General features: G+C 42.8%; 1 protein-coding gene across 1 annotated transcript in view; it reads right to left on the bottom strand.

Annotated features, from left to right (window-relative positions):
- Nucleotides 1-13,988: 13,988 nt before the first annotated feature.
- LOC126236672 (zinc finger homeobox protein 4) overlaps nucleotides 13,989-27,932 on the bottom strand; it is a 342,930-nt gene continuing 328,986 nt past the window's right edge. The window contains exons 9-10 of the mRNA XM_049946199.1: nucleotides 23,219-23,511; nucleotides 13,989-15,710 (exon numbers count right to left, since the gene is read on the bottom strand). Of these exons, the coding sequence (XP_049802156.1) occupies nucleotides 14,931-15,710; nucleotides 23,219-23,511 (1,073 nt within the window). The 3' untranslated portion in view covers nucleotides 13,989-14,930. The remainder of the gene's footprint in view (nucleotides 15,711-23,218; nucleotides 23,512-27,932) is intronic.

The following is a 27,932-nucleotide window of genomic DNA, read 5'->3' as shown; positions in this document are numbered from 1 at the left end:
CCATAGTGCTCAGAGCCATTTGAACCATTTTTGAATATTTGTACATGAACGTGAAAAAAAAAAAAATTGGTGGTGTTCTGGAGAAATAGCTCTGAGTTTTAAAGTCTGTGTGCTTGCATACTGGGGGCAGTGTTCCTTAGGTATATGGATTTTCGATTTGTAAAGTACTGATATATACATTTGTAATTCACTGATACACATATCATCAGGACTCTTGTGATTCAATATAGCATGAATGTGTACGTACTCTGAAATACAATTTCTAAAACTAGTGATGCGAAAATATCAAAGAAATTGCTAAAAAATGTTTTACACTATCAGCATATCGGCAAACGAGTGTGGACTTACTATTCAAGAACAGGGACTGAAACAATAAGCTTTATTGTTGTAGTTGTTGTGGCCTTCAGTTCGAAGACTGGTCTGATGCAACTCTCCACGCTACTCTATCCTGCACAAGCCTCTTCATCTCCGAATAACTACTGCAGTCCACATTCTTTTGAACCTGCTTACTGTATTCATCTCTTGGTCTCCCTTCACAATTTTTAACCTGCGCACTTCCCTCTGATAGTAAACTGTTCATCCCTTTGATGTCACAGAGTATGTTCTGCCAACCTATCCCTTCTTTCTGTCCGGTCATATCTTTTCTTTCCTCTCCTGTTATATATAGTACCCCTCATTGATTACAGGATCTACGCACCGAATCTTCAACGCTCGTCTGTAGCATCACATTTCAAATGCTTCTATCCTCTTCTTGAGTGAACTGTTTATCGCCCAGGTTTCATTTTCATACAAGGTTACACTCCAGACAAATACCTTCAGAAAAGACTTCCTAGTAGTTAAACCTGTATTCGATGTTAACAAATTTCTCACCTTCAGAAGTTCTTTCTTGCAGTTACCAGTCTACTTCGGCCATCATCAATTACATTGAAGAAAAAAATCGCAGCACAAAAAAAAGAAAAAAAAGTTACTGTGCAGTAAAGAAATTTCAGGAAACTGTATGTCTACGTAACATATTTAAGTGATTAACATTGCAAGATAACAGATCAATGTAAGTGCGAGATAAGCCATTGCCGGACGCAGTGGTCGAGCGGTTCTAGACGCTTCAGTCTGGAACCGCGCGACCGCTACGGCCGCAGGTTCGAATCCTGTCTCGGGCATGGACGTGTGTGATGTCCTTAGTGTTGTGTCTAGCTCCTACAGCATAGACACAATGAGGTAGCTAGGTGCACGCTAAACTAACGCAGACGGGCGTGAAGTCTGAAACAGGATACTGGATGAAAACTATAAAGAAAAGAAGGGAGCTTCTTTTATACTTAACTGTAATGAATCCTTGGAATACATCTCTCTTGAATATTCGTTAGCTATAAGCACTGATACAAATGGCGCCTTGCTAGGTAGTAGCTAGGGACTAAGCTGAAGGCTATACAATCTGTCTCTCGGCAAATGAGAGGAAAGCTTCGTACGTCTGGTCGCAAGCTATGTCGTCCGTACAACTGGGGCGAGGTCTAGTCCGTGTCTCGTGACCTGCCATGTGGTGGCGCTAGGATTGCGATTACACAGTGGCGACACGCGGGTCCGACATGTACTACAGGACCGCGGCCGATTTAAGTTACCACCTAGCAAGTGTGGTGTCTAGCGGTGACACCACACTTAGGTTAGTTAGGTTTAAGTGGTTCTAAGTTCTAGGGGACTGATGACCTCAGATTTTAAGTCCCATAGTGTTCAGAGCCATTTGAACCATTTTGATAAGCCATTGCAAACGTGAAATGCTAGTACATTAATAACCGGTGTAGCCGCCAGAATGTTGAATGCAAGCATGCAAACGTGCATGAATTTTGTTGTACAGGTACCGGATGTCAGTTTGTGGTATGTAGTTCCGTGCCTGTTGCACTTCTGCGATCGCTACAGGGACAGTTACTGCTATCTGTAGATGACGCTGGAGTCCAATGATGTTCCAGATGTGCTCGACTGGAGATAGATCTGGTGATCGAAGTAGGGCAAGGGAACGTGTTGACTCTCTGTAGGGCATGTTGCGTTACAACAGCTGTATGCGGGCGAGCGTTATCTAGTTAGGAAACACCTCCTGGAACGCTGCTCATGAAAGGCAGCACAACAGGTCGCATCACCAAACTGACGTACAGACTTGCAATGAGGGTTCGAGGGATAACCACGAGGGTGCTGTCGCTGTCATACGAAATTGCACCCCAGACAATAACTCCAGGAGTAGGTTCAGTGTATGTGTAGCACACAGACAGGTTGGTTGCAGGTCCTCAATCGGCTTCCTGCTAACCAACACACGGCAGTCACTGGCACCGAGTCAGACTCAGCTTTCATCAGAAAACGCAATAGACCTCCACCCCGCCCTCCAAATGAGCTCTTGTTTGCCCCAATGAAGTTGCAAATGATGGTGGTTTGGAGCCAATGGGATGCATGATACAGGGCGTCTGGCTCGGAGGAGTCCTTGGAGTAACCAATTTGAGAGACTTTGTTGTGTCACAGTGGTACCAACTGCTTCTCAAATTGCTGCTGCAAATGCAGTACGATGCGCCAGAGGTATACACCGAACACGATGGTCTTGCCTCTCGGTAATGCCATGTAGCCGCCCGTAGCCCATTCTTCTTGTGACTGTAGATTATTCACGTGACCACTATTGCCAGCAGTCATGTGCAGTGACTACAACCCTGCCAAGTCTTTCTGCAGTATTTCAGAAGGAACATCCAGTTTCTCAGTTTCTCGTGGCTCTATAACACGAACACGTGCAACCTCCGTTAGATATTGATACTGACGTCTTTACCACTTTAAAGGCATTCTCGACTAACGTCAATTCCACACGTCCAATCTCAAACGTACCAACGCTCATGACCGTTACGGTATGTATTTAAAGCTAACATGATATGCATCCTCATAGTGGGTCTACCACTGCAGCCACTCTTATGCGACTGGTGCGAAAATTTAATAGAAATCGTCCTTCAGACGTAGAAACACGCCTACGAACTTTCGTTTATGTCGCACAGCTCCTTCTTGGTGTTACGATTTCCGTTTCAGTCAGTATATTTTGCTGTCCAAATATCAAAACTCATCTACTTCTTTCAGTGTCTCGTTTCCTCGTCTCCTCAGCATCGCGTGATTTAATTTAATTACCTTCCTTTAGCCTTATTTTGCTTTTATTAATGTTCGTCTTAAATCCTCCTATCAAGACAGTATCCATTCCATTCAACTGCTCTTCCGAGTCTTTACAATGTCATCGGCAAATCGCAAAGTTTGTATTTCTTCTCCCTGAACTTTAAGTCCATCTTCAAATTTTCTTTGGTTTCCTTAACTGCTTGTCAGTGTACAGGTAGCATTATGAAACTAAAAAAGAGAAAAAAATATTGTTCTGAAGTAAGAACAAAGCAATAATCTTAATAAAACTAGTCTTTTAGAAAGCGCGCATGTATGCACCAATGTGAAATAAAAATCTACTGCTGGATAACATTCAGCACTATGTTACTCCATTCTGTACAATTTAACAGGCTTGTGTCATTCATGCTATGCTGTTCACAAGTTGAGTGAGATGCTCCTCAAACCTTTCCCAGCGGTGATGACTACACTTATCGACGGTGGCCTTTCTCAGGTCACACGTGTGACAAGGGCTCCGGCAACGACGCACTGCAAGTGCCAACTGGTCGCAAGCATGCTGAGTGGCCTTAACGCCGTCTCACACGGAGTAAGATTCGCTGTAAGCTTACTTGCTGGCTTCCATCGACTGCTAGAATATTTTGCTGAACGTGTTTCCGCGTGATTGAAACGGTGCTATTCCCTTCCCTTTGAATGCCACCAGCACCAGCTAACCAGGAGTCCTGTATGCAACAGCTGACATCACAGCCTGAAAGAGCGGCCTCACCGGAAGCGCAGCCACGCAAGGGATGCATTCTGCTGCAACATAACCTCAGAGTGCCCTATAGTTAGCGTAGATGCCTCCACAGAAAGAAAGCGTTATTACTTTAATTGATGCATGTAGGAAAGAGGTGGTCTTATTTCCTGAGAAAAGTCTCATTTATTCCAAAAGTAACATTTATACTTGGAGTGGACATTTTTGCCGTAATACAACTTGCTGACGACCTTAAACCGTGTGACGTCTCGGGACGCGTGCCAGCCGCCTCCAGTCCCTGATAACCACGATTCAACTGTAACACCTAGCGAAGTCATGGTGTATCATACTCCCTGTGAGACTGGCTTTGCTGTCAGTCCATTCGGTTGATTCCTGCCTCCCGAAGGATGGTGTTCACAAAGAGATACAGTGCAGCCAATCATTATTCTCTTAGTAGATGAACCCATCGCCTAAAAGTTGACTGTAAGACTTGATAACGTGTTTGAGGATCTTGTCCCAATATTGGAACCCCACAAATTACCCTCAATAGCAATTAGGGACATTCGACAACATTTTCTGATGCCAGCTCAAAATGTGGATGAACCCAGCTCCCTGTCGTGCTCGTAGGACTGCTTGTCTGGTTATCCATTCCCTTCCATGACAATCATCAGGCATCAGGCAAATCCTGCCCTACTCAATAAGGATTGATCCTATTTCAGTTTCACATCTTTCGTTTCCCACTTTCTTCTCACACCGCGATGCAGCGAGTTTGTAAGGCTGTTAATAATGAACGCATAGAGGCCACACTGTTCAAGTTCCAATTAGTCAGTACTCACTGGGCTGAAACTGCCTTCTCAGTTCACTACAAAAACGCTAAGTGCAGCTGCTCGTTGCCAGAGTTTGCCGGCAGTGGTCACGCCGGTGTTGCTGATCATAGGTCACCATTAAGAAGGAAATATTCAGTGCTTCTTGCCTCACATAACGACTGAATGCTCAAAGGACATCGCTGCGGCTGTACACCAAATCGCCGGGCAACTTCCCGTGCTCATGCACGATGTTACGATGTCGATGAGCTCGCACAGTGTAGCTTGAAATGATTTTCCACGCGTGTTCCTTGATTGAACCGTGTGCACAAGCCACGTTCTTCTGTTCATGATTGGAGACAAGGTACTCCCGTATGAAATCCCCTGATAATGCAGATTTACTTTTACCTCCATTAACCAGGCGTCGTGCGTAACAATTCCATGTTGTCGAAAGAGGTTTCTAATGAAATACACTGCCGGAAAAAAAATGAAACACCTCCAAGTACTGGGTTCATTGGCACCACTGTATAGTGTGTGCGTACTGAGGGGATGTCACTGTGATCGGCAGTTAGATGGCCCTCAGGAAGCCTGCCTGAGAGCCCTCTGTATTGTCTTCAAAGCCGTAATTGTGCTAAGTTTAAAGGTGAACAATGTTTGCAACATTCATTCTAGCGTACAGCCACGCTCAACCTCCTGTTAAACAGCTTCAGCCCTTAGAACTGGGTCACACTGTTGGTATGTGGGAAGCTGGGTGGATGTATTGACGGACTAATGTACATGTTGGGCACAACAAATCGGTGGTGTATCGCTGCTTTCAGCTGTGGACTGTTGAACATCCCCACACCTATGACCAGTTTCTGGACGTCCTCCGTAGTAAAGACGCATGCAGCTGTGGCAGACCGGACATCATCTAGGAATGATATCTGGGCTCTTGTGGCACCTGCTGTGTCATCGGGGGCCTTCGGGAACCGTCGGCCTGCAGCAGGATTAAGATCAGGTGTCGCTCTGGCCAGGCTATCGCTGTCATCATGACACCGGCAAATCCGGCCGCTGTGGCCGAGCGGTTCTTGGCGCTTCAGTCCGGAACCGCGCCACTGCTGCGGTCGCAGGTTCGAATCCTGCCTCGGGAATGGATGTGTGTGATGTCCTTAGGTTAGTTAGGTTTAAGTAGTTCTTAGTGTAGGGGACTGATGACCTCAGATGTCAAGTCCCATAGGGCTTAGAGCCATTTGAACACCGCCAGGCGTGGCTACTCTGGCGTCGTGAAAGAGTCGACTTGGGCGCGGATTGGCCCTCTTTTGCCTTCAGTGATGACCGTAGGTTCTACTCGTATGCCACTGATGGACTTTCAATTGTATGGTGTAGACCTAGTGAGCTGTCTGTTCCAGAATGTATTCGCCCACGGCAGACAGGTCCTATCCCAGGATTCATGGTGTGGGGGCCACGATTTTCAACTCGCGGTCGCTTTTGGTGTATCTACAGGGTGCCCGCAACATTCCACAGGATATTTCTTACACAGGAAGATGTGCTTTTCAGTAGGACAACGCACGTCCACATACAGCTGCTCTGATGCAACGTGGTGTACAACAACAGCCCTAGTCAGCAAGATTACTCATATAGCTCAAAAATGGTTCAAATGGCTCTGAGCACTATGGGACTCAACTGCTGAGGTTATTAGTCCCCTAGAACTTAGAACTAGTTAAACCTAACTAACCTAAGGACATCACAAACATCCATGCCCGAGGCAGGATTCGAACCTGCGACCGTAGCGGTCCTGCGGTTCCAGACTGCAGCGCCTTTAACCGCACGGCCACTTCGGCCGGCCTCATATAGCTCGCCAATCAATCAAGTATGGGACATGATGAAGCGGGAACTTACTCGTTCACCAGATCCTGTAAGAAGTATTGACGAATTGCAACGAAAGTCGGAAAACGCTTGAAGTAAGCTGTCAAATAATGCTACTCGGCATATTCATTATCGTTCTAATACGAGAATACACGCCTGGGTTGCTGCCAGAGGGGGTATACTGTGTACTGATGCGACTGTTTTGTTATCATTTGTGTGTGTGTGTTTCATTTGGCCTGAATTTTTGTTTCACATACTCCTACAGTGATGAAGTATCTGTCACCTTACTTGTCAATGAAATGACCTAATCCTTGAGGGTGTTGCTCTTTTTTTCTGGGAGTGTAATTCAAAAAATCATGCAAAAGGGGTGAAGTAAAACTTCGCTTAACGCGAAGCACTGCTCAACTTGACATTACTCACTTAAAGAAATCACGTTTGGTGCCGGAAATCGAGCTCCCAACCATTTAATTTGCAGTCGGTTTCTCACCAAGACAGCAACCCTTTTTGTAAGTTTTATATTTCTGAGAAGAACTACGCCACAAAATAGGCGGCCAGCCAGTGGTAACCAATAGTAAGCAAAAGAAAATTGACTGAAGGAGCATTGTATTGTGCTGAATCAGAAATGGGGGTTTCCTTTCAGGAATTGTGATGTTATGGACGTTGTATAGACATCTCCTAATTGATTAGAGCGAATTGGAAAAAGATTTCATGACAATGGACCTGGTAGCGAGTGGGTAAACCGCTTTCTGCAATGTGAGTGAAAACGAAAAGAGAGCAAGGGTAGCAGTTACCCGAGAAAAACTGAGTCATTATTTTAAGATCCTTTAAAGGTCGTTGAGTGGTGTTCCTCCCCTCAACATTATAAACAGTAACGAGATCAACTTTTGCGGTGATACTGGAAAATTTAAAGTAATAGTGAAGCGAGGTATCAGAAATACTGAAAGGAATGTGGATAGTTCTGAGTCAAGTGTCAGGGCAATTATAGCAGTGGCTGCAGAGGGGGCAGTCTATGGAGCAAAACATCTCTACCACACTTTGACTGCAGGAAGTTTAACAGTTGCACGAGAATCTGACCTAGTAATGTTTGAATTGTGGTTTGTTCAAATGGTCTTGCCTGATGTCCAGCATTTAGAGAGACATAAAGTGATTATAGGCGCAATCTCTCGAGTCATCTGTCACTTAACGTGATTAAACTGCGCCAGGAACTTGACATTAAGTTTGCGATTCTACCGCCTAAATATACTGATTTGTGCCAGCCACCTGATATGGCCGTTTTCAGTCCTCCACAACTTGCCTAGAGAAAACTGGAAAATGAAGAATAGAAAGTTGGTAGCAAAATCCGAATATCCTAGGGTGTTGAAAGGAGCTTTTGAAAAGGTAACCATGACTTCTAAATCTAATCATCTATCTGCCTTCGGAGACTCAGGAAATTTTCCTTTCTGCCCCGAGAAATTCGTTTCACAGAGTCCAGAAGAAACACACACATGACACCGATTCACCAGAATTTTCTTGGATAACAGCCGCCGAAATGCAATTGAAACGAGATCCCTCTAATGAAACAAAAGAATGCTACAAATCAATTGGCAATCAAGGGATGGACATAGAAAAGAACAAAGATGATGGTGGTTGTTGTGGTCTTCAGCCCAAAGACTGGTTTGATACGGTTCTCCATGCTACTCTATCCTGAGCAAGAATCCTTCATTCCCGAATAACTACTGCTACCTACATACTTCTGAACCTGCTTATTTTATTTATCTATTACTCCCCCCTCTACGATTTTTACCATCCATACTTCCCTCCAATACCAAATTCGTGATCTCTCATCTCGGAATATGTCATATCAACTGATCCCTTCTTTTATTCAAGATGTGCCACAGATTTCTTGTCTCTCCAATTCCATTCAGTAGCTCCTCATTAATTACGTGATCTACCAATCCAATCTTTAGCAGTGTTCTGTCCTACCATGTGTCAAAAGCGTCTGTTCTCTTATTGTCTAAACATTTTATGGTCCATCTATCACTTCGATATATGACTACAAACCATACAAATACTTTCAGAAAAGACTTCCTAACACTGAAATCTATATTCGAAGTTGCCAAATTTCCTTTCTCCAGAAACGCGTTTCTTGCCATTGCCAGTCTATATTTTATTTCCTCCCTACTTCGGCCATCATCAGTTATTTTGCTGCCGAAATAGCTAAACTCATCGACTACTTTAAGTTTCTCATTTCCTAATCTAGTTCCCTCAGCATCACCTGATTTAATTAGACTACATCCCATATCCTCATTTGCTTTTTTTTATGTTCATCTTATATCCTTCTTTCAAGCCACTATCCATTCATTCCAACTGCTTTCCCAAGTGCTTTGCTATCTCTGACAGAATTACAATGCCACTGGCAAACCCTGAAGTTTTTTTTTTCTTCCCCCTGAACTTTAAGTCCTACTCCAAATTTTTCTTTTGGTTTCCTTTACTACTTGGTGAATGTAGAGATTGAATAACATTGGGATACCCTACAACCCTCTCTCACTCTCTTCTCAATCACTGCTTCCTTTTCATACCCTCGACTGTTACAACTGCCGTTTGGCTTCCATATAAGTTTTAATACCCTTTCGCTCCCTACCGCTTAACACCGCTACCTTCAGAATTTCAAAGGCAGCATTACATTCAACATTGTCAAAAGTTTTCTCTGAGTCTCCAAATTATCATATCTTATAGGATACGTCGTAAGGTCAGTATTGCCTCGCGAGTTCCTAGATTGCTTCGAAATACAAACTGATCTTCCCAGAAGTCGGCTTCTACCTATTTTTCCGTTCTTGTGTAAACAATCGTTTTAGCATTTCGCGATAATGACTTGAGAAACTGATAGTTCGGCAATATTCACACCTGTCATGAACTGCTATCTTTGGAATTGGAATTATTGCATTCTTCTTGAAGTCTGAGGGCATTTCGGCTGTCTCTACGTCTGGGACACCAGATGGAAGAGTTCTGTCGTGATTGGCTCTCCTAAGGCTCCCAGTAGTTCTGACGTAATGTCGTCTACTCCCAGGCCCTTGTTATTACATAGATCTTATAACATAGATCTTTCAGCCCTCTGTTAAATTCTTCTTTCAGTATCTATCTCCCACCTCCTCTTCATCTACATCCTCTTCCATTTCTACAGTACTGCCTTCAAGTTCATCTCCCCTGTATAGCCCCTCTATATACTCCTTCCACTCCTTCATTCCTTACGACTGGTTTTCCATCTGCGCTCTTGATATTCATTCAGGTGTCTCTCGTTACTCCAACGGCCTGTTTAATTTTCCTGTAGGTGGTATGTATCTTTCCCCTCGTGAAATATTCTTGTGAATCCTTACATTTGTCCTCTAGCCATTCCTGCTTAGCCATTTTGCATTTCCAGTCAATATCATTTTTTTAGACGTTTGTATTTCCTTTCGCCTGCTTCATTTGCGGCATTTTTGTATTTTCTCCTTTCATCAATTAAATTCAGTACACCTGTGTTATCCAAGGAATTTGATCCTCTGCTACCTTCACTATTTCATCTCTTAAAGCAACCCCTTCGTCTTCTATTGTATTCCTTTCCCCTGTCCTAGTCAACTCTAGCCTAATGCTTCCTCAAACTCTCAACATACTCTGGTCCTTTCAACCTTTGTAGGTCCCATCTCTTTAATTTCCTACTTTCTTGCAATTTCTTCAGTTTTAATCTAGAGCTCCAACCGATAAATTGTAATCCGAGTCCACATCTGTCCTTGGAAATGTCTTACAGTTTAAAATCTGGTCCTGTAATCTCTTTCTTGCAATTATACAAAGAGTCTGAAACCTTCCAGTTCCTCCAGGTCTCATGTATACAGTCTTCTTTCACGATTCTTAAACCAAGTGTTACGGATGACTCAATTATGCTTTGTGCAAAATTCTACTATACGGCTTCCTCTTTCATTCCTTCCCCCAGACCATATTCACCTACTAGTTTTCCGTCTCTTTCTTTTCCTTCTACCGAATTGCAGCCCCCCCATCACAAATCTTCATTCCCTTTAACTATATTTCTACAACACCTCATTAACTGCGGAACTAGTTGGCACATAAACTTGTACTACTGTGGTAGGTGTGGGCTTCGTGTCTATCTTGGATAATAATTCTAAATAACGATTTCGCCCTAGTCAAATGTCCTGTGAAAAGAAGTTTCAAGTCTTTTGCTGGTAAAGTTGATAATATCTAATGTGATGCTTCAGTTTCTCCTAGTTTGTGTGTGATGATCGAAAAGTCCACGTGTTTACTGCCGGTTCGTAGTGTCCAACGGGCACAATATTTCGGAGATTACTCATTTCGCCATCGCCAGGTACGCTGACTAACTGGTCTCCTGAGGGCGCGCGGTGATGCACTGGGGCTAATTAAGAACACACTCAGCAAAAACACAACGCTCTGGCGGTCAGAGTGGCCACAGCAACTACAACGACGTTACCACAGACGGCGAAGAAATCGCCTCCACGACTGCCGACTAGCACCGTCCGGTACGGTCCGCAGAGTGAACAGCTCTATTTGGTAGGGGAGATAGGTCATCCGCGAGCCCTCGAAAGGTCAGTTCCGGGATGGAAAAAAACAAAAATAAGTTCGTCAGAGTAATTGAAAATTGCGACACATCTGGCAGTCGAAATATTTTACTCGTTGTACATTATGAACCGGCAGTACATTCGTGGACTAATCGATCAATGAAATGACAGTTACAATTACGTTTCTGAAAAAAAAGTTCTCGATGGTAAAGTTTACTTTAGGTTTCCGGTAACGAAAGACGCAGCTGGGATAATAAGAGCACAAGTCATCAAAAAAGTTGTTCCAAAAACATAGAAAACGAGGTAAATATAAGGATTATAATATTGAGTAATCAATGGAACTGATATTTGTCAAATTTCCTGAATGCAAGTATTTTTACTGCAGTAATGTTGAACTTAATGCACTTATGAAAACTTGTTTAGGCCAGGAAATGTAACATATTATAAATACACCAAAATTAATTATCGGATTCACACCATCTTGCAAGGTGAAATTCATCAACAATTAAATTAAAATAATAAGTGCAATTATGAATAAAAAATAAAATGAATACACCATCATTGAAGTTATACAGTTAACACTCAGAATTTGTGTCGTGATATGGCTACAGTAAATGGATGATATGTCTCTTAAAAACTAATGTTTTTGGTCGGTTTCACCCCAAATTATCGTGTATCTCAGCAAAAACAGTGAAGTTAAAATTAGTGAGAGATTAGAGCCCACATGGAGGCTTACCAGCAATCGTCCTTCATGCAAAGCATTTTGTAACTGAAGAGAAAAAAATGGGGGTGTACCCTCCACCATGCACCATAAGGTGGCTTGTAATGTACAGATGTAGATGTAGATGTAGCGATTGTATGTTCTATTCTGTCTGCCTAATGAGCAAGAGAGAAATGATTATCTATGTGCATCTGTATGGGCTCTTAATTTCTCATGATACTTATGAGAGACATACGATGGTGGCAGAATAATGGTGACACAGACTTCTTCCTCAGTAGCTTCTCTAAATATTCCCAACGTTGTTTGACGGGATCTGTATTGTCTTTCTTCCAAGAATTCTCATCTAAGTTTGCCAAACATTTCAGTTACTCTCTCGTATTAGCTACACCGCCTTAATACTAGCCTAGCATTATGCCTCTGAATTCATTCGATGTCAGCTCCTATGTCTACCAGCAGACTACAGCCTTGTATGTGGCTTTCTGCCCCAAACCCTTCCAACAAATTCATGTCTCCCTTTCCCTTCCGTGTTGCTTGTTTCTTGTGACCATCCCATTTCATATCACTTCTTAGTTTACCCCTAAATACTAATATGATCTGACTTGCTGAAGCTATTCAGCACTAGTTTTGCAAATACATTTCATTAAGGATCCAGTCCTTGGAAAGAAGGGAGGAAACAGTTTTATAACAAATACCATGTTGACCATAGTACAAACAGGATTAAAGTAGTAATTCAAGCTAAACAAGAGGGGGGGGGGCAGGGGCAGGCCTCTGCTGTGGTTTAGCACAAGAAGTCATATTCAGTGCTTTTAGGAAATATGGAGGCAAATTGGGGTTGCTAGATGGTGACTGTGTTCCAGTGCTTCCATAATTGTAAATTTTGTGCCTCATCTCCTGTTCCAAACCTCTCTGTTGATTCTTATAGGCACAGCACGAACATGACTCAGCGAGAAAATGCCATGCTTTAGAGATAATACCAAAGGCTGAGTTTGGATAATCAAATGAAGAATTTGACCTCTACATAACAAGTTTGATCATAGTGTCCTACATCTTAATGACTGTACTATTTTTCTTAATTAGAAGTGCTATAAAAGGCTGGTTGACAAAGGAGAAACAGATGGCAGAGGATGTATATGAACAGGAAATTGGAGCAGTGTGCACAAACAAAATAAGACCTTCACTAAAACAAGGTGGTAGCTACACAAATTTTAGCAAGCAGTATGGACTGTAATGAATAATAAGAGTGTGCAATCAGAGCCACAAACAGATGATAAAGAAGAAAGTTTTAGTTTGGAGAACCAAGTAATAAAATTACCATAATAATTCAGAGCTAGTTTCTTTTAAGTGAAAGAACTGTAAAATATTATTGTACTGGTTATGTAAGTAATGTGTAGCTATGCCTGTTCACTATTAAAGACTCACCCACTGAGATAAACATGATGTTGTTGAAGGTAGGTGTGTGTGTGTGTGTGTGTGTGTGTGTGTGTGTGTGTGTGTGTGTGTGTGTGTGCGCGTGAGCGCGCGCGCGCATTTCAGCATCAGGCCATACAGGTGGTATCCTTACCATTGGGAAATAAGTAAAACCTGTTTATGGTAACATTTGTCTGATCTGAGGCTGAACATATAATAAAAAATACATTACTTACTTTTATCTTTAAACAACTACACTTGTGATTGCTCCCTCCCCTACCCTCACCCCTCCCTCCAGGCATGATTAACAGCCTTTCTTAACCAATGGTATAAATCTAGAAAATCATTCGCATAGTCCCACATTTGAAAAATATAATGAATATTTGTTTGTCACTAATAATATGGTAAGGTCACAATTATCTGTATCTTCTTTACATTTCACAGGTTGCTGTATAAACTAGTTGCAAGTTGTCACAGGTCAAAAAATAAAAATGCTGAACTGCCGTATTTCTGTCAGTTACACCACAATATTACTAGTGGCAATGTGGATGTCTATACCAAAATGTTTTATGTGCTTCATTGTGAGGGTGGCAAACGGTTATTTTATTTTTTTAATGTAAGTAAATACTGTGGTTATAAAAGCAAAATAATACCAGTGCTATATTACTGAAATAAACCTTAGCAACTTTGACAGAATGCAATGTTTAGTTCTCAGTATGTTTATTCCTGTAGAATAATCCACATACACTATACAGATTTTGTAAAAAACTCAATCTTTGGTTTCAATATTTGCACAATAATCTTGAAACATGCATATAACTAATTTTAAATTACAATAACTCAGACAAGATAGTTGAGTTATAAACAGATGCAAGGAACTTGCTTCTAGTATATTTGGTATGTCAAACTATAAATCATTTATGTTGGCTGATAAAAGTTTGAATACATCTTGGTGACATTTCACATGAAAACAGCAACAGAATTTTATACTCAGTCCAACCCATACCTGTAATTACACAATTTTGCATATGACTTTTATTTGCAGCTATGGAATATTTATTATTGTTACAAATTTGAGGATGCAACTCGTTCAGTGCCTGTCTACAGTGAGTGATAATATATGAAATCCATGTAACACGTATGTATTTGATAATAGTAACACATGAAAATTTCATTCAATTTCCACATTAAAACATTTCAAAATTATAACAAAGAACTAAGTATCTAACAAAGCTAAACACCTACATAAAAAGTAAATTTCACAAGTGAGATAAACATAAACAACAACATTGAGAAAGTTAAATATTCGTGAATTTAAATGCAGCAGTCATAAAAAGATAAAAAGCTTAAAATTTTAACAACATGTGGGTCTAAGTACATTGCTCTCAGTGACATAATGAAATTTTAATACTGAGAATGGCATTTCATGAGAGTATTGAAACACTTTTTCTACAAGACATTCACAGAGGAGACTGCACAAAATCTTGTTAAATATGTCACTCACTTACCAGAGGTAGTTAGCTGCCAGTCTTTATACACCATTTAAACTCCTTTGCATTTCATTACAAACTGAATTTAAGTCATTAACACCAAAAACGCCCCTCCATTAAGTTTATAGAGGAGCTGTCCCATTCTCACTGGCACATATAGTAATGAGAATCAACAAATATTTTAACATGAGATAAATCTCTACTTGGTCCTTACCACTCGATAGAGAACAATGTTCCATTTTCAACAGTTAATAAATACAATGAGTAAATTTATTCATGACCAGGTGGTGACTGATGTCTGTACTGGTGACTTCCAGGAGGAGGAGTATCAAATAATGACATTTTGAGTCTCTTGTTCTTGGCCCTTCGATTCTTGAACCAAAACTGCACATTTTTTGGTTCTAGTTTTGGAAATTTCTGCCTGTAAGGCATGCGATTTAGCTCCTCAGTATACTTCAGAATAAGGTTGTGCGAGGGGTGAGTGTTTAGTGCAAACCATTGCTCGAGCCGTGGTACTTCCGTCACTGGGTCAATGAAAGTGCGATTACGCTTGCGTCTCTCATCCGCAGATGCTGATAATGCTGACAAGTTAAGTCCACTGCTGCTACTGGCTGGAGGAGCAGACACCTGTGATGTCGGTGGAGTACCTGGTGGACCAAGACCATGATGTGGTTGAGACAGTCCAGGTAAATAGTGACTCATGTACATGATACTGTGGGAGAACATTGAATTAGACACCAAAGGAAATCCTAGGCTGTGTGGTGGGTTACCATGTCCATGAATACGGGGCCCCATCTGCTCAGTTGGACTGGGACTGTGAAACTGCTGAATACGTCGCAAATCATGCTCTGGGGGACAAAGTTCATCCTTCCTTCGCTCTTCTAGTTCATCCATCTCTTCATCTTCATCCTCTTCATCACCCTCTGTCATGTCATCACACTCTTTCAAATTGTTGTTGTTATTGTGAGTGTTGTCATTGCTGCAGATGTTGTTGTTACCCGAGGGAGGAGATGGGACTTCATCTGGAGGCTCTTGTTTAATGTTGTCCATCTACAGAAAAAAAAACATATAACATTATTTGAAGGCTGTAGCCAGAGAGCATGCTTATGTTAAGCAGAAACAACGTAATTTTAAGACACTTTTGTACAGATTTACGACGAATTTGAGACTAGGAGCTTTCTCCTTAGAAACTTCTGCTTAAAAAAGAAATCCATTTAATAGCGTTCTCATGACCTAAGAGTCAATGATTATGTCTAACTTGGGTAAAATTGTAGTTAAAAGTTATTTGTAATTGAATGTGCGACTGTAAAAATGTAAAACCTGGGAATGATCAACAAACTTTCTGATTCAGTGAAACGGAGACAGTTCTGCACTGATCATTATCTTAGTGATCGGAACGAATGAACGAAAACAGTCGCTTTGGTCGGTTGTAAGTTTGTGTGTAAGTTTGGTTATTCATTCTTCTTTTGAATGTGACCAGTCTGTGGTAGCAACCGAGTGGAAACATGCAGTCTGCTTTCAGTTTTGGCGGAAAGAATCACCTGTCGGCACTATTACTGCCGTTCAGATATTCACTTTTCGTCGAGTGGCAATAAGTAGCTTTTGGTTCAGTTTTTGGTTCCCGTTTGTTCCTTAACAGTGAACTTCGTGTGTTGACCGCAATGTCAAAGCGCTTAGTGATGTAGGAAAGGAAGAAATCATATGAATGGTTACCTACTGACCCTCAAGATAAATTCCACTGTAACATATAGATTCTGAAACGACGATACGTGTTATGAAACATTAGTTACAAAATTCAAAAATTAACGCATGATGGCATTTATGAAGAAAGGTACTTTCAGCAGGTGACAGTATATGCATAAAAGGCAAATGATGAGGCCCAAAACCATTTAATAAAATTGTTCGTTATATGCTTTCTGTTATCTCGGCAATTACTGGAATTGATCTATCGGTAATCGGTGAAAACCAGAGGGGAGGGAGGGACGGGCGAGAGAGAGAGAGAGAGAGAGAGAGAGAGAGAGAGAGAGAGAGAGAGAGAGATTCAATAAAATTAAATAAAAAGCAATTTTTCATTTATTTAAACACATATAAAATGTAGTACCATTTATTAACTTTTTAAAAACAATCAAAAATTCATATGTAATGCCATAAGTACGAGAAATTTGTATTAAAGTAAACAAATACCACTAGCCGAAATGAGACATGTTATAAAATTAGCATCCCAAGTCAAGGTTCATGCATAACCAAAAAGGCAGGAAAAGTACATTGTGCAACACTATTAAGGGGAAACGTTTTCGAAACCCCGTAACAGTCTCCCATTGCACGCTTAAGTTTGAAATTTGGCTCCAAGGTGCCTACAGTCTTCCTCTGTAATACTGTGTCCTGCGATATGATCCTCGCTTGTAACAGGAAAGTGTCGACACACATGCAAAAGAGGCCTGAGCTCAGAAGTTCACGTGAGGTGTAAGGTGGGTTAATGGTATCACACTGGCATCCAATTTCACCACAGCTCCAACTAAAGTCCCCGAGGACGTATCATCCCTTGTGAAGATCTCAAGCCCCCATCTTACCCACATTTCACTCCTGTCTCTGCCACTTAGGTCAGAACTTGACACCTAGCACTGAAATCACTCGGTTTGCTTGTGAGTGGCCGAGGGTAACATTTCAGACACACCGACGCTCAGAATCGACACGAGAAGGTGTCAGGGGATACCAAAAAGGTCATCAATGAAACCACTCCTTTCTCAATGGCGTTGATTCCCACACATTTCGCGGTCGTAAACTACAGATCGAGGTGAGATGAGCAAGAGGGCGACGTTCTTAACATTCTTTGACAATGCTGACACCTCTGGGACGCTTCAACACTTCTCTGAGGACATTGTAGGCTAGCAACCCCACTGAACGTGATCGCACCCCTTTGGGGTAGAACGCGACCATGATTTTTGCTCTGATGTACAGCGTGGAACCATTAGGCACCGTCTTGATCAGCTGCTATGAGCTTGAGAAGGGGTATAATCTCATAACTGAGGCAGAAACGTATTTTGTATAAGCATCACCTATACAGCAGATTCCTCTTTCGGTAGTTTAAAAGCAAATCTGTTGCCATGATTGGCTTGTAGGTTACCTGCTTTAGTTGAGTGGTAAGTAACTCCTACAAAACATACACACACACACACACACACACACACACACACACACACACACGGCAGTATTTTCGTCATTAATACCATATTCGCCATGAAATAGTGTTGGTCACTGGAGTGACAACCAGCAATTATTCAAACTTATTTCGTGGCTTATGCAATTTTTTTTAAATAGGTTACAACTTTTTCTGTCATAATGACAGAAATAAAAGCCAGGAGTTTTCCATTATCTTACATGGCAATGTACCCTTACACGATAAGGTACATTAACCTAAATACACTCTAAGAAAAAAATTACGCACCGCGAAGGCATTACACGAAGGGAACGGAAATTGGTAGACATGATGAACAAGTGCAGAGAAACAAACGATTAGTATTTCAGGAGAAATGGACGATTTATTCCAAGAAAAACAGCTTCACAAACTGAGCAAGCAGGTAAAGCCTTGGTCCACCTCTAGGCCTTATGCAAGTAGTTATTCGGTTTGGCATTATTGTTATGGTTTTGGATGTCTTCCTGAGGGATATAGTGCCATATTCTGTGTAACTGGCGTGTTAGGTCTTCGAAATACCGCACTGGTTGGAAGGCCCTGCCTATAACGCTCCAATTCTCCAGTTCTCAATTGGGGGAGGTCCGGCAACTTTGCTGGCCTAGGCGGGGTTTGGCAAGCACGAAGACAAGCAGTAGAAACTCTCGCCGTGTAGGGCGGGCATTATCTTGCTGAAATATAGCCCCAGCATGACTTAACAAGTAGATAAACAAAAAAGGGCGCAGAATGTCGTCGACTTATCACTATGCTGCAAGGGTGCCGTGGATGACAGCCAAGTGGGTCTTGATGTGAAAATAAATGGCACCCCAGACCATCATTCCTGGATGCCGGGCAGTATGGCGGTCGAATTACGTAGGTATCCCATCACTATCTTTGGCTTCTCCAGACATATTCTCGCTGGTCATCTGGTCAGTTCGAAACGCGTTCATCACTGAAGACAATGCTGCTCCAAATAATAAGATTACAGAATGAGATTTTCACTCTGCAGCGGAGTGTGCGCTGATATGAAACTTCCTGGCAGATTAAAACTGTGTGCCCGACCGAGACTCGAACTCGGGATAAGATTACAGACCGAAGCCGTGTCGGGAGATGTCCTGGACGGCCTTGGGATATCAACCTGTCTGTCTCCCGCCATACGGCCCAACAACCGGGAGTGATATCTGGGGTGCCATTCTGTTCACAGTAAGACCCTTCGGTTGTCATCCACCGTATCCATACAGCACTGCTGTACGTCGACGATATTCTACACCCCGTTTTGTTCCCCTTCATAGCAAGCCATCCTGGGCTTATATTTCAGGAAGATAAAGCCCTCCCGCACACGGCGAGAATTGCTACTGCTTGTCTTCGAGCTTGCCAAACCCTACTTGGCCAGCAATGTCGCCGAATCCCTCCCCATCTGGGAGCGCTTGAAGCATTATGGGCAGAGTCCTCCAACCAGATCAGGATTTTGACGATTTAACAAGCCAATTGGACAGAATTTGGCACGAGTTCCCTGAAGAGGACTTGTAACAACTATATTACTCAGTACCAAGCCGGATAACTGCTTTCATAAGGATCAGAGGTGGACTGGTGGACCACCGCGTTGCTGACATGCTCAATTTGTGAAGCTCTTTCTCTTGAGAAAATCATGCAACTTTTCTGACATTGTAATAGTCTGTTTGTCTGCCCAGGTATATCACATCTACCGATTTCCGTCTCATTCGAATAATTCCTTCGCGGTGCTTATTTAACCACCCGTGGAGGTTTCCCATGTGATGTAATTTGTAATGTGATGATGGCTAATAATGAAGAAGAAGTAAGTCCCAGAAATTGAACCAGTCTGAATATGTGCGACGAATACCCCAATTTGACTGCTTCGAACAGTAATATGAGTATGTGCCACAAATTTTTTAAAAATTTTGTCACCCTGTTACTTCACCATTCAGGCATTCACACATCGTGTGTAATGTAATGGAAAAGTCAGCTGAATTTCTCAAAAGCTGATTTACTTCCTCATTGGAAGAAATGGTATACACGCAATTTAAATACCGGGTGATCAAAAAGTCAGTATAAATTTGAAAACTTAATAAACCACGGAATAATGTAGATAGAGAGGTAAAAATTGACACACATTCTTGGAATGACATGGGGTTTTATTAGAACCAAAAAAACAAAAAAAAAAAACAAAGTTCACAAAATGTCCAACAGATGGCGCTGGACAGCAAAATGTCAGTGACTGCTACCGTGACGGGTGAGAGGTACGCCGATATGTTACAGAATCGCATCATCCGCATCCTGGCTGATAAACACCTGCTGGAAAGTACGTCGTTTATGCAGGATGGCGCTCCACCCCATATTGCTAGAAGCGTGAAAGATCTCTTGCGTGCGTCGTTTGGGGATGATCGTGTGCTCAGCCGCCACTTTCGTCGTGCTTAACCTCCCAGGTCCCCAGACCTCAGTCCGTGTGATTATTGGCTTTGGGGTTTTCTGAAGTCGCAAGTGTATCGTGATCGACTGACATCTCTAGGGATGCTGAAAGACAACATCCGACGCCAATACCTCACCTTTAACTCCGGACATGCTTCACAGTGCTGTTCACAACATTATTCCTCGACTACAGCTATTGTTGAGGAATGATGGTGGACATATTGAGCATTTCCTGTAAAGAATATCATCTTTGCTTTGTCTTACTTTGTTATGCTAATTATTGCTATTCCGATCAGATGAAGCGCCATCTGTCGGACATTTTTTGAACCTTTGTATTTTTTTTTTTTGGTTGTAATAAAACTCCATGTCATTCCAAGCACATGTGTCAATTTGTACCTCTCTCTCTACATTATTCCGTGATTTATTCAGTTTTCAAATTTATACTGACTTTTTGATCACCCAGTACATCAAATCTATAAACTTTGAAATAACGGCCAACTTCAGCAGCTTAGTAATGGATCATCTTGAATGGTTCGAGAATATACATGCAGACTGATTTGTTATCCTTGAAGTTTATTTTTAAAAGAGTTTGCTATATGGATGAAACACACGGAACACAGTCATACTAGCACTTCAGGAATCCAGATACGGAGATGAGAACGTATTTGAATCAGAGGGCTACGGGACCTATAAAGGGACAGAGGCCACAAAGAATAAATAAAGTCACTATGCCCAGGACAGCTTCCATTGTCAAATGGATTTTAAAAGAAACCGCAACAAGTTTTGCATTCTCATTGGAGCGAATCTCTATCCTCTCGTTTAGATTAACAAACAGGGGCAGTTTTGGGAAAAGTAGAAAATGAGACGTCACAAATACCAAAACACCACATTAAACTACGTTCAGGAGACTTGAACCCACAAATCGACAGAGAAGAGAAATACAAGGCAATAATAGGAAACTTTCCTGCATACAAACGCAGCAATAAGAATGGAGAAAGGATCAGCAACTTCTGCAAGCAGTTCGACTTAAAACTAATGTCACTCTTTGTCAGAGAATTACCGAGGAGAAAGAAGACCTCGTCTTTCGTAATACATATCTATGTGCATGTCAACTGGATCATCCGGCAATAACCAAACAAAACCTTAGAGTAATCATGGACGCACGGCTCAGAAGAGGAATAGGTTACTGAGAGTTACTAGCAAAATATTTCAAAAATCTTCTAAACTGCGACGAACCAACACGACTAATTTTCTGACAGCCTCAAAAGGAAAATCCTACTCTAGATCCACCGTCACTGCATCAAATTAAACAATACAATGGCCAGCTGAAAAACAATAGAGCGCCAGGTGAAGACAGGATATTAGCTGAGATGTGGAAACTCGGAGGGAAGTGGGCAGCTAGAACCATTTTTCAGGTTATTAAAGATTGGTGGGAGAAAGGAAGCATACCTGACCATTGGAAACAAGCCATAATGCACCCGCTATATAATAACGGTGACAGGACAGATACCAGTAATTATTGAAGCATATCCCTACATCCAGTCGCATACAAAATCATATGCAAAGCTCTACTGAAAAACGTCCACGACCAAGGGGAACAGACAATATGCGAGTACCATTCGAGATTCAGAAAAAAACAGATCGTGCCCAGGGCAAATTTTTAACTTGAAGACAATCCTCAGGATCAGAACAATATGCAACTTAACACAGTGGTTACACTGATTGATTTCAAAAAAGCCTACTCTTCTGCAGACAATATTCATAACACTGGAAGAACCAGGTATCGACAAAACCACTAGGCAATTAGTCGAACAGACAACTTCGAAAGTTAAATTCCTGGGCGAAGTTAAATTCTTAGGGTAAGATGTCCGGCAGAGCGACGGGCTCTCACTGATTCAATTCAGTCTGGTCTTAGACAAGGAAATACGACAGTGGGATAAAGAATTACAAGGGAAAAACGCCGAAGGAATCCATCTATGACAAGGGGAACGAAGATCTGATGTGAAATGTCTCGTTTTTGCTGACGATTTTGCAGTAATTTGTAAGGACAAAACAGATGCGAAGTTAATGAGAGAAACACTTCACGAAATTACAGGTAAAACCGGATTACAAATATCGTATGAGAAATCAGAACACATTGATCAAAAACACAACAGATAAAAACATTTACAAACACAACACTGAAACATCGAAAGAGTTGATAAGTTCAAGGATTTTGGAGAATTGATACAATCTGATGGATTACATCACAAGTAAAGAAAGATGAAAGAAAATGGAATTAGCACGCAAACTCACCCAAAACAAATATAATAAAAGGTCAGTATCATTCCAGACAAAAATTAAACACCACACAACAGTAATTTAAGTAGAAGCACTTTACGAGTGTGAATGTCTTAAACTGAATAAAAGAAGTGAACAAGAAGAATTGGAAAAGAAGGAAAGGAAAACAAAAAATTAGGAGCACAAAAGAACGAAGATTACAACCAAACGAAAAGAAGAAACGAAGATCTATACAGAAACATAGATACAATCACAGACACAATAAGGAAGAAGGCATGAAAGTCTTACGGTCGTATTAGAATGAACTGCAATAGGCTAAAGAAGAAAATTTTTGATTTCATTTCAAAGTTAAAAAACACCGCGAGATGGATGGAAGAGACAAGAAGGGATTTAAAGAAAAAGATCACAGACGACAGCTTACAGGATAGGGAACATTTCGGGCTACTGACCAATACTGCAAAATTTCCACAACCTAGGGGTGTGATTTCAAATGAACAGAGGAGGCCGTCAACCAACACATAAATAAGTCCTGGGAAGGTAAAAAAAATACTTTGTACCTTAGTCTTAGGTTCTAAGCGGTCTTTTATTGGCGAAATTCTGTAATAAAGAAAAAATATTTGTTATAAAACCCGGCAGTTCAAAAATTAAGAATTGTTACTAGTGATTTTGAACACGTACTTACTTGCACAGGTGAGGCTGTATGTCCTTTAGGAGAGCTGGGTCTGCTAGCTCTGTCATTTGTGGTTAGAGAGAGGGGCCCCACGGGACTGGCTGGGGGACCAGCTTCCTCGTCGTCCGAGCCGCCGGCTGAATTGTCAGACAGGTAGGCGTTTGGAGGAAGGCCTCTGGCGCCAGGGCTGTGCAACGGCGGGCTCTCGCTCTTGTTGGTGCTGCCCATGGTGCTGCCACCCCCACTCATCATTGGTCCTGGGGGGCTGTGGCTGCTGCTGTTGTACCCATTCAGTGACAGAATACCTGTTCAACAAGAAAAATTCTTTATAATTATATAATATTACGTTTTTTGGGGGGGTGGGGGGGGGGGGGAGAAGACCAGACAGCGAGGTCATCGATCTAATCGGATTACGGAAAGAAGGGCAGGAAGTTGGCCGTGTCCTTTCAAAGGAACCATCCCGGCATTTGCCTGGAACGATTTAGGGAAATCACGGAAAACCTAAATCAGGATGGCCGGACGCGGGATTGAACCATCGTTCTCCCGAATGCGAGTCCAGTGTGCTAGCCACTGATCCACCTCGCTCAGTTAATATTAAGTACCTGGCTTTCGAGATACGAGGGTACTTCAGAAAGTAAAGATACACCGTACGCCAGAGGAACAGAAGAGTTTTGGCGAGCAAGTTCGCAACACTGGTGTTAACCTTGAACCGTTAGCTTTCTCCTCGCGGTCATTCGGCAGTTGAACGTTGCTTCTGGTTGGAGTAGGTCGTGTTCAAAATGGCTGCGTCGATGCAGAAGCCCGCCAAATGCGAAGTGCGCTCCGTCATACGTTTTCTTCATACAAAAGGTCAGCGACCAGCGGATATTCACAAAGAAATTGTTTCTGTTTATGGGAACATTATGAATCGACAAAATGTAACGAAATGGTTTCGTCATTTCTCTGAAGGTAGGACCGATGTTCATGACGAACAAAGAACAGGTTGGCCATCTGTGATCTCTGATGCCCTTCTTCGGAGAACGGAGGAAGCTGTTCGTGCAAATAGACGTCTCTCATTGAAAGAATAGCATCAGATCATACCGGACGTGTCAATGACAACTCTTTATGACGTTGTGACTGTCAAGTTAGTGTACAGGAAATTGTGTGCGCGCTGGGTTCCAAAACTGTTAATGGAGGAACACAAAAAGAAAAGGATGGGCTTTGCACTCGACTTCCTCACACGCTATGTTGAAGCAGGTGATTAGCTCCTTGATCACACTGTGACAAGTGACGAGACGTGGGTTCATCACCGTACACCTGAATCCAAGCAACAATCAATGCAATGGCGCCATTCGAATTCACCAAAAGCCAAGAAATGCAAAACGTCCATTTCAGCGAAGAAAATCATGGCTTCTGTTTTCTGGGACAGACAAGGCATTCTTCTTTTGGAATTTATGCCTCCTGGAACGACAATTAATGCTGCTGCATATTGCCAGACTTAAACGTCTTCGAAGGGCAATTCAAAACAAAAGCAGGGGAATGCTGACAAGTGGAGTCCGCTTGCTTCATGACAACGCTCGGCGTCACACAGCGCTCGTAACCAAAGCACTACTCAAACAATTCAAATTGGACGTATTGGACAATCCGCCATACAGCCTGGACCTTGCGCCCACCGACTTCCATGTCTTCCGTTACCTGAAGTCACATCTTGGTGGAAAATAATTCCGTAACGATGAAGAGATCAAAAATGAACTTGAAATGTGGTTCCGACAACAGGCGGAAACCTTCTATGACTGTGGGATACAAAAGCTTGTGCACCGACATACCAAATGTTTGGATAACGGGGGTGATTATGTCTAAAAGCAACAAATAATTCAGTTAATAAGATGTAACTGACGTTTTCTAAATAAATGTTCTATTTAAGGACTGCGTGCCATTGTATCTTTACTTTTCGAAATGCCCTCGTACAAACATGGACAAAATATTAATTTGATACGTAGCTGTAATCAGAGCAGACTAATCGTACATTTTTAACGACAATCTTTATAAGTGCAGTATTGTCCACAGTCGTCAAAGATATAGTTTATGGCCATATATTGCGCTGTATATCATTATTAAAGAGTGTTAGTGACCAGATGTCAGAGTTGAGTGGAGAGGAGCCTCTTGTAGCTGTGAATGGCCTGTCAGACCATGATGCACAAATTTTAACGCTAAAAGGCTTTAGTACAAATGTCACATATAATTACAAACTACGTATGAAAGTTAATCCAACAGCAATAGAGAGTTTTTGAACCTTCTCAAGGAACAAGAGTGGCAGGATGTTTATAATTCCGATAACATATGAGGGTTGGAACATTAAACAGTGGCAACTATTTATTTACAGCTCGTACAAAATAGATACGTGTTTCACAATTTTACTGACCTTCAAAGTAGTCACCAGCATTGTGTATAACCCGTTTCCAGTGATGTGGAAGTCGTAGGATACTCTCAGCAATGCCAGTTGCGTTGACAGTTCGAGTGGCGAGGTCTATTGCCCGACGAATTAGTAGCAGTTCTGAAGCGAATGCCGTGAAGTATTTCCTTCAGTTTGGAAATCGACTTGAACTTACGAGGGCTTAAGTCAGGGCAGTAGGTGGTATAGCACTTAGCAGCCCCATCAGTCAAACAAATCAGTAACAGCGTGCACTATACGTGCTTGAGCATTGTCCTGCAAAATGGTCAGATCCTGCAGAAAGTGCCATCACTTCTGTCTCTATGCTGTTCATTTTTGGAACACAACCTACGACCAGCTTAGAGACAGAAGTGATGACACTTTCTGCAGGACCTGACCACCATTTTGCACGACAATGCTCAAGCACGTACAGTGCAAGTTGTTACAGATTTGTTTGACTGATGGGGCTGCTAATTCCTATAGCACCTACTGAACTCCCCTGACTTAAGCCCTCGTGAGTTCAGCTTGATTTCTAAACTGAAGAAAACACTTCACGGCATTCGCTTCAAAGCTGCTATAAATTCGTCGAGCAAGTCTGCCCCGCTCGAACTGTCAACACAACTGGCACTGCTATGAGTATCCTACGACTTCCACATCGGTGGCAACGGGTTATACACAATGCTGGTGACTACTTTGAAACAAGTATCTATTTTGTACGTGCTGCAAATAAATAGTTGCCACTATTAAAGTTCTAACACTCGTAGATGACAAATATACTCCTGGAAATTGAAATAAGAACACCGTGAATTCATTGTCCCAGGAAGGGGAAACTTTATTGACACATTCCTGGGGTCAGATACATCACATGATCACACTGACAGAACCACAGGCACATAGACACAGGCAACAGAGCATGCACAATGTCGGCACTAGTACAGTGTATATCCACCTTTCGCAGCAATGCAGGCTGCTATTCTCCCATGGAGACGATCGTAGAGATGCTGGATGTAGTCCTGTGGAACGGCTTGCCATGCCATTTCCACCTGGCGCCTCAGTTGGACCAGCGTTCGTGCTGGACGTGCAGACCTCGTGAGACGACGCTTCATCCAGTCCCAAACATGCTCAATGGGGGACAGATCCGGAGATCTTGCTGGCCAGGGTAGTTGACTTACACCTTCTAGAGCACGTTGGGTGGCACGGAATACATGTGGACGTGCATTGTCCTGTTGGAACAGCAAGTTCCCTTGCCGGTCTAGGAATGGTAGAACGATGGGTTCGATGACGGTTTGGATGTACCGTGCACTATTCAGTGTCCCCTCGACGATTCAAATGGCTCTGAGCACTATGGGACTTAACTTCTAAGGTCATCAGTCCCCTAGAACTTAGAACTACTTAAACCTAACTAACGTAAGGACATCACACACATCCATGCCCGAGGCAGGATTCGAACCTGCGACCGTAGCGTTCTCGCGGTTCCAGACTGTAGCGCCTTTAACCGCTTGGCCACCCCGGCCGGCTCCCCTCGACGATCACCAGTGGTGTACGGCCAGTGTAGGAGATCGCTCCCCACACCATGATGCCGGGTGTTGGCCCTGTGTGCCTCGGTCGTATGCAGTCCTGATTGTGGCGCTCACCTGCACGGCGCCAAACACGCATACGACCATCATTGGCACCAAGGCAGAAGCGACTCTCATCGCTGAAGACGACACGTCTCCATTCGTCCCTCCATTCACGCCTGTCGCGACACCACTGGAGGCGGGCTGCACGATGTTGGGGCGTGAGCGGAAGACGGCCTAACGGTGTGCGGGACCGTAGCCCAGCTTCATGGAGACGGTTGCGAATGGTCCTCGCCGATACCCCAGGAGCAACAGTGTCCCTAATTTGCTGGGAAGTGGCGGTGCGGTCCCCTACGGCACTGCGTAGGATCCTACGGTCTTGGCGTGCATCCGTGCGTCGCTGCGGTCCGGTCCCAGGTCGACGGGCACGTGCACCTTCCGCCGACCACTGGCGACAACATCGATGTACTGTGGAGACCTCACGCCCCACGTGTTGAGCAATTCGGCGGTACGTCCACCCGGCCTCCCGCATGCCCACTATACGCCCTTGCTCAAAGTCCGTCAACTGCACATACGGTTCACGTCCACGCTGTCGCGGCATGCTACCAGTGTTAAAGACTGCGATGGAGCTCCGTATGCCACGGCAAACTGGCTGACACTGACGGCGGCGGTGCACAAATGCTGCGCAGCTAGCGCCATTCGACGGCCAACACCGCGGTTCCTGGTGTGTCCGCTGTGCCGTGCGTGTGATCATTGCTTG

Source organism: Schistocerca nitens, chromosome 1 (genome assembly GCF_023898315.1).
Source record: "Schistocerca nitens isolate TAMUIC-IGC-003100 chromosome 1, iqSchNite1.1, whole genome shotgun sequence".
NCBI lineage: Eukaryota > Metazoa > Arthropoda > Insecta > Orthoptera > Acrididae > Schistocerca > Schistocerca nitens.
The sequence above is the reverse complement of the archived record's forward strand: the minus strand, read 5'-3'. Positions and strand labels throughout refer to the sequence as shown.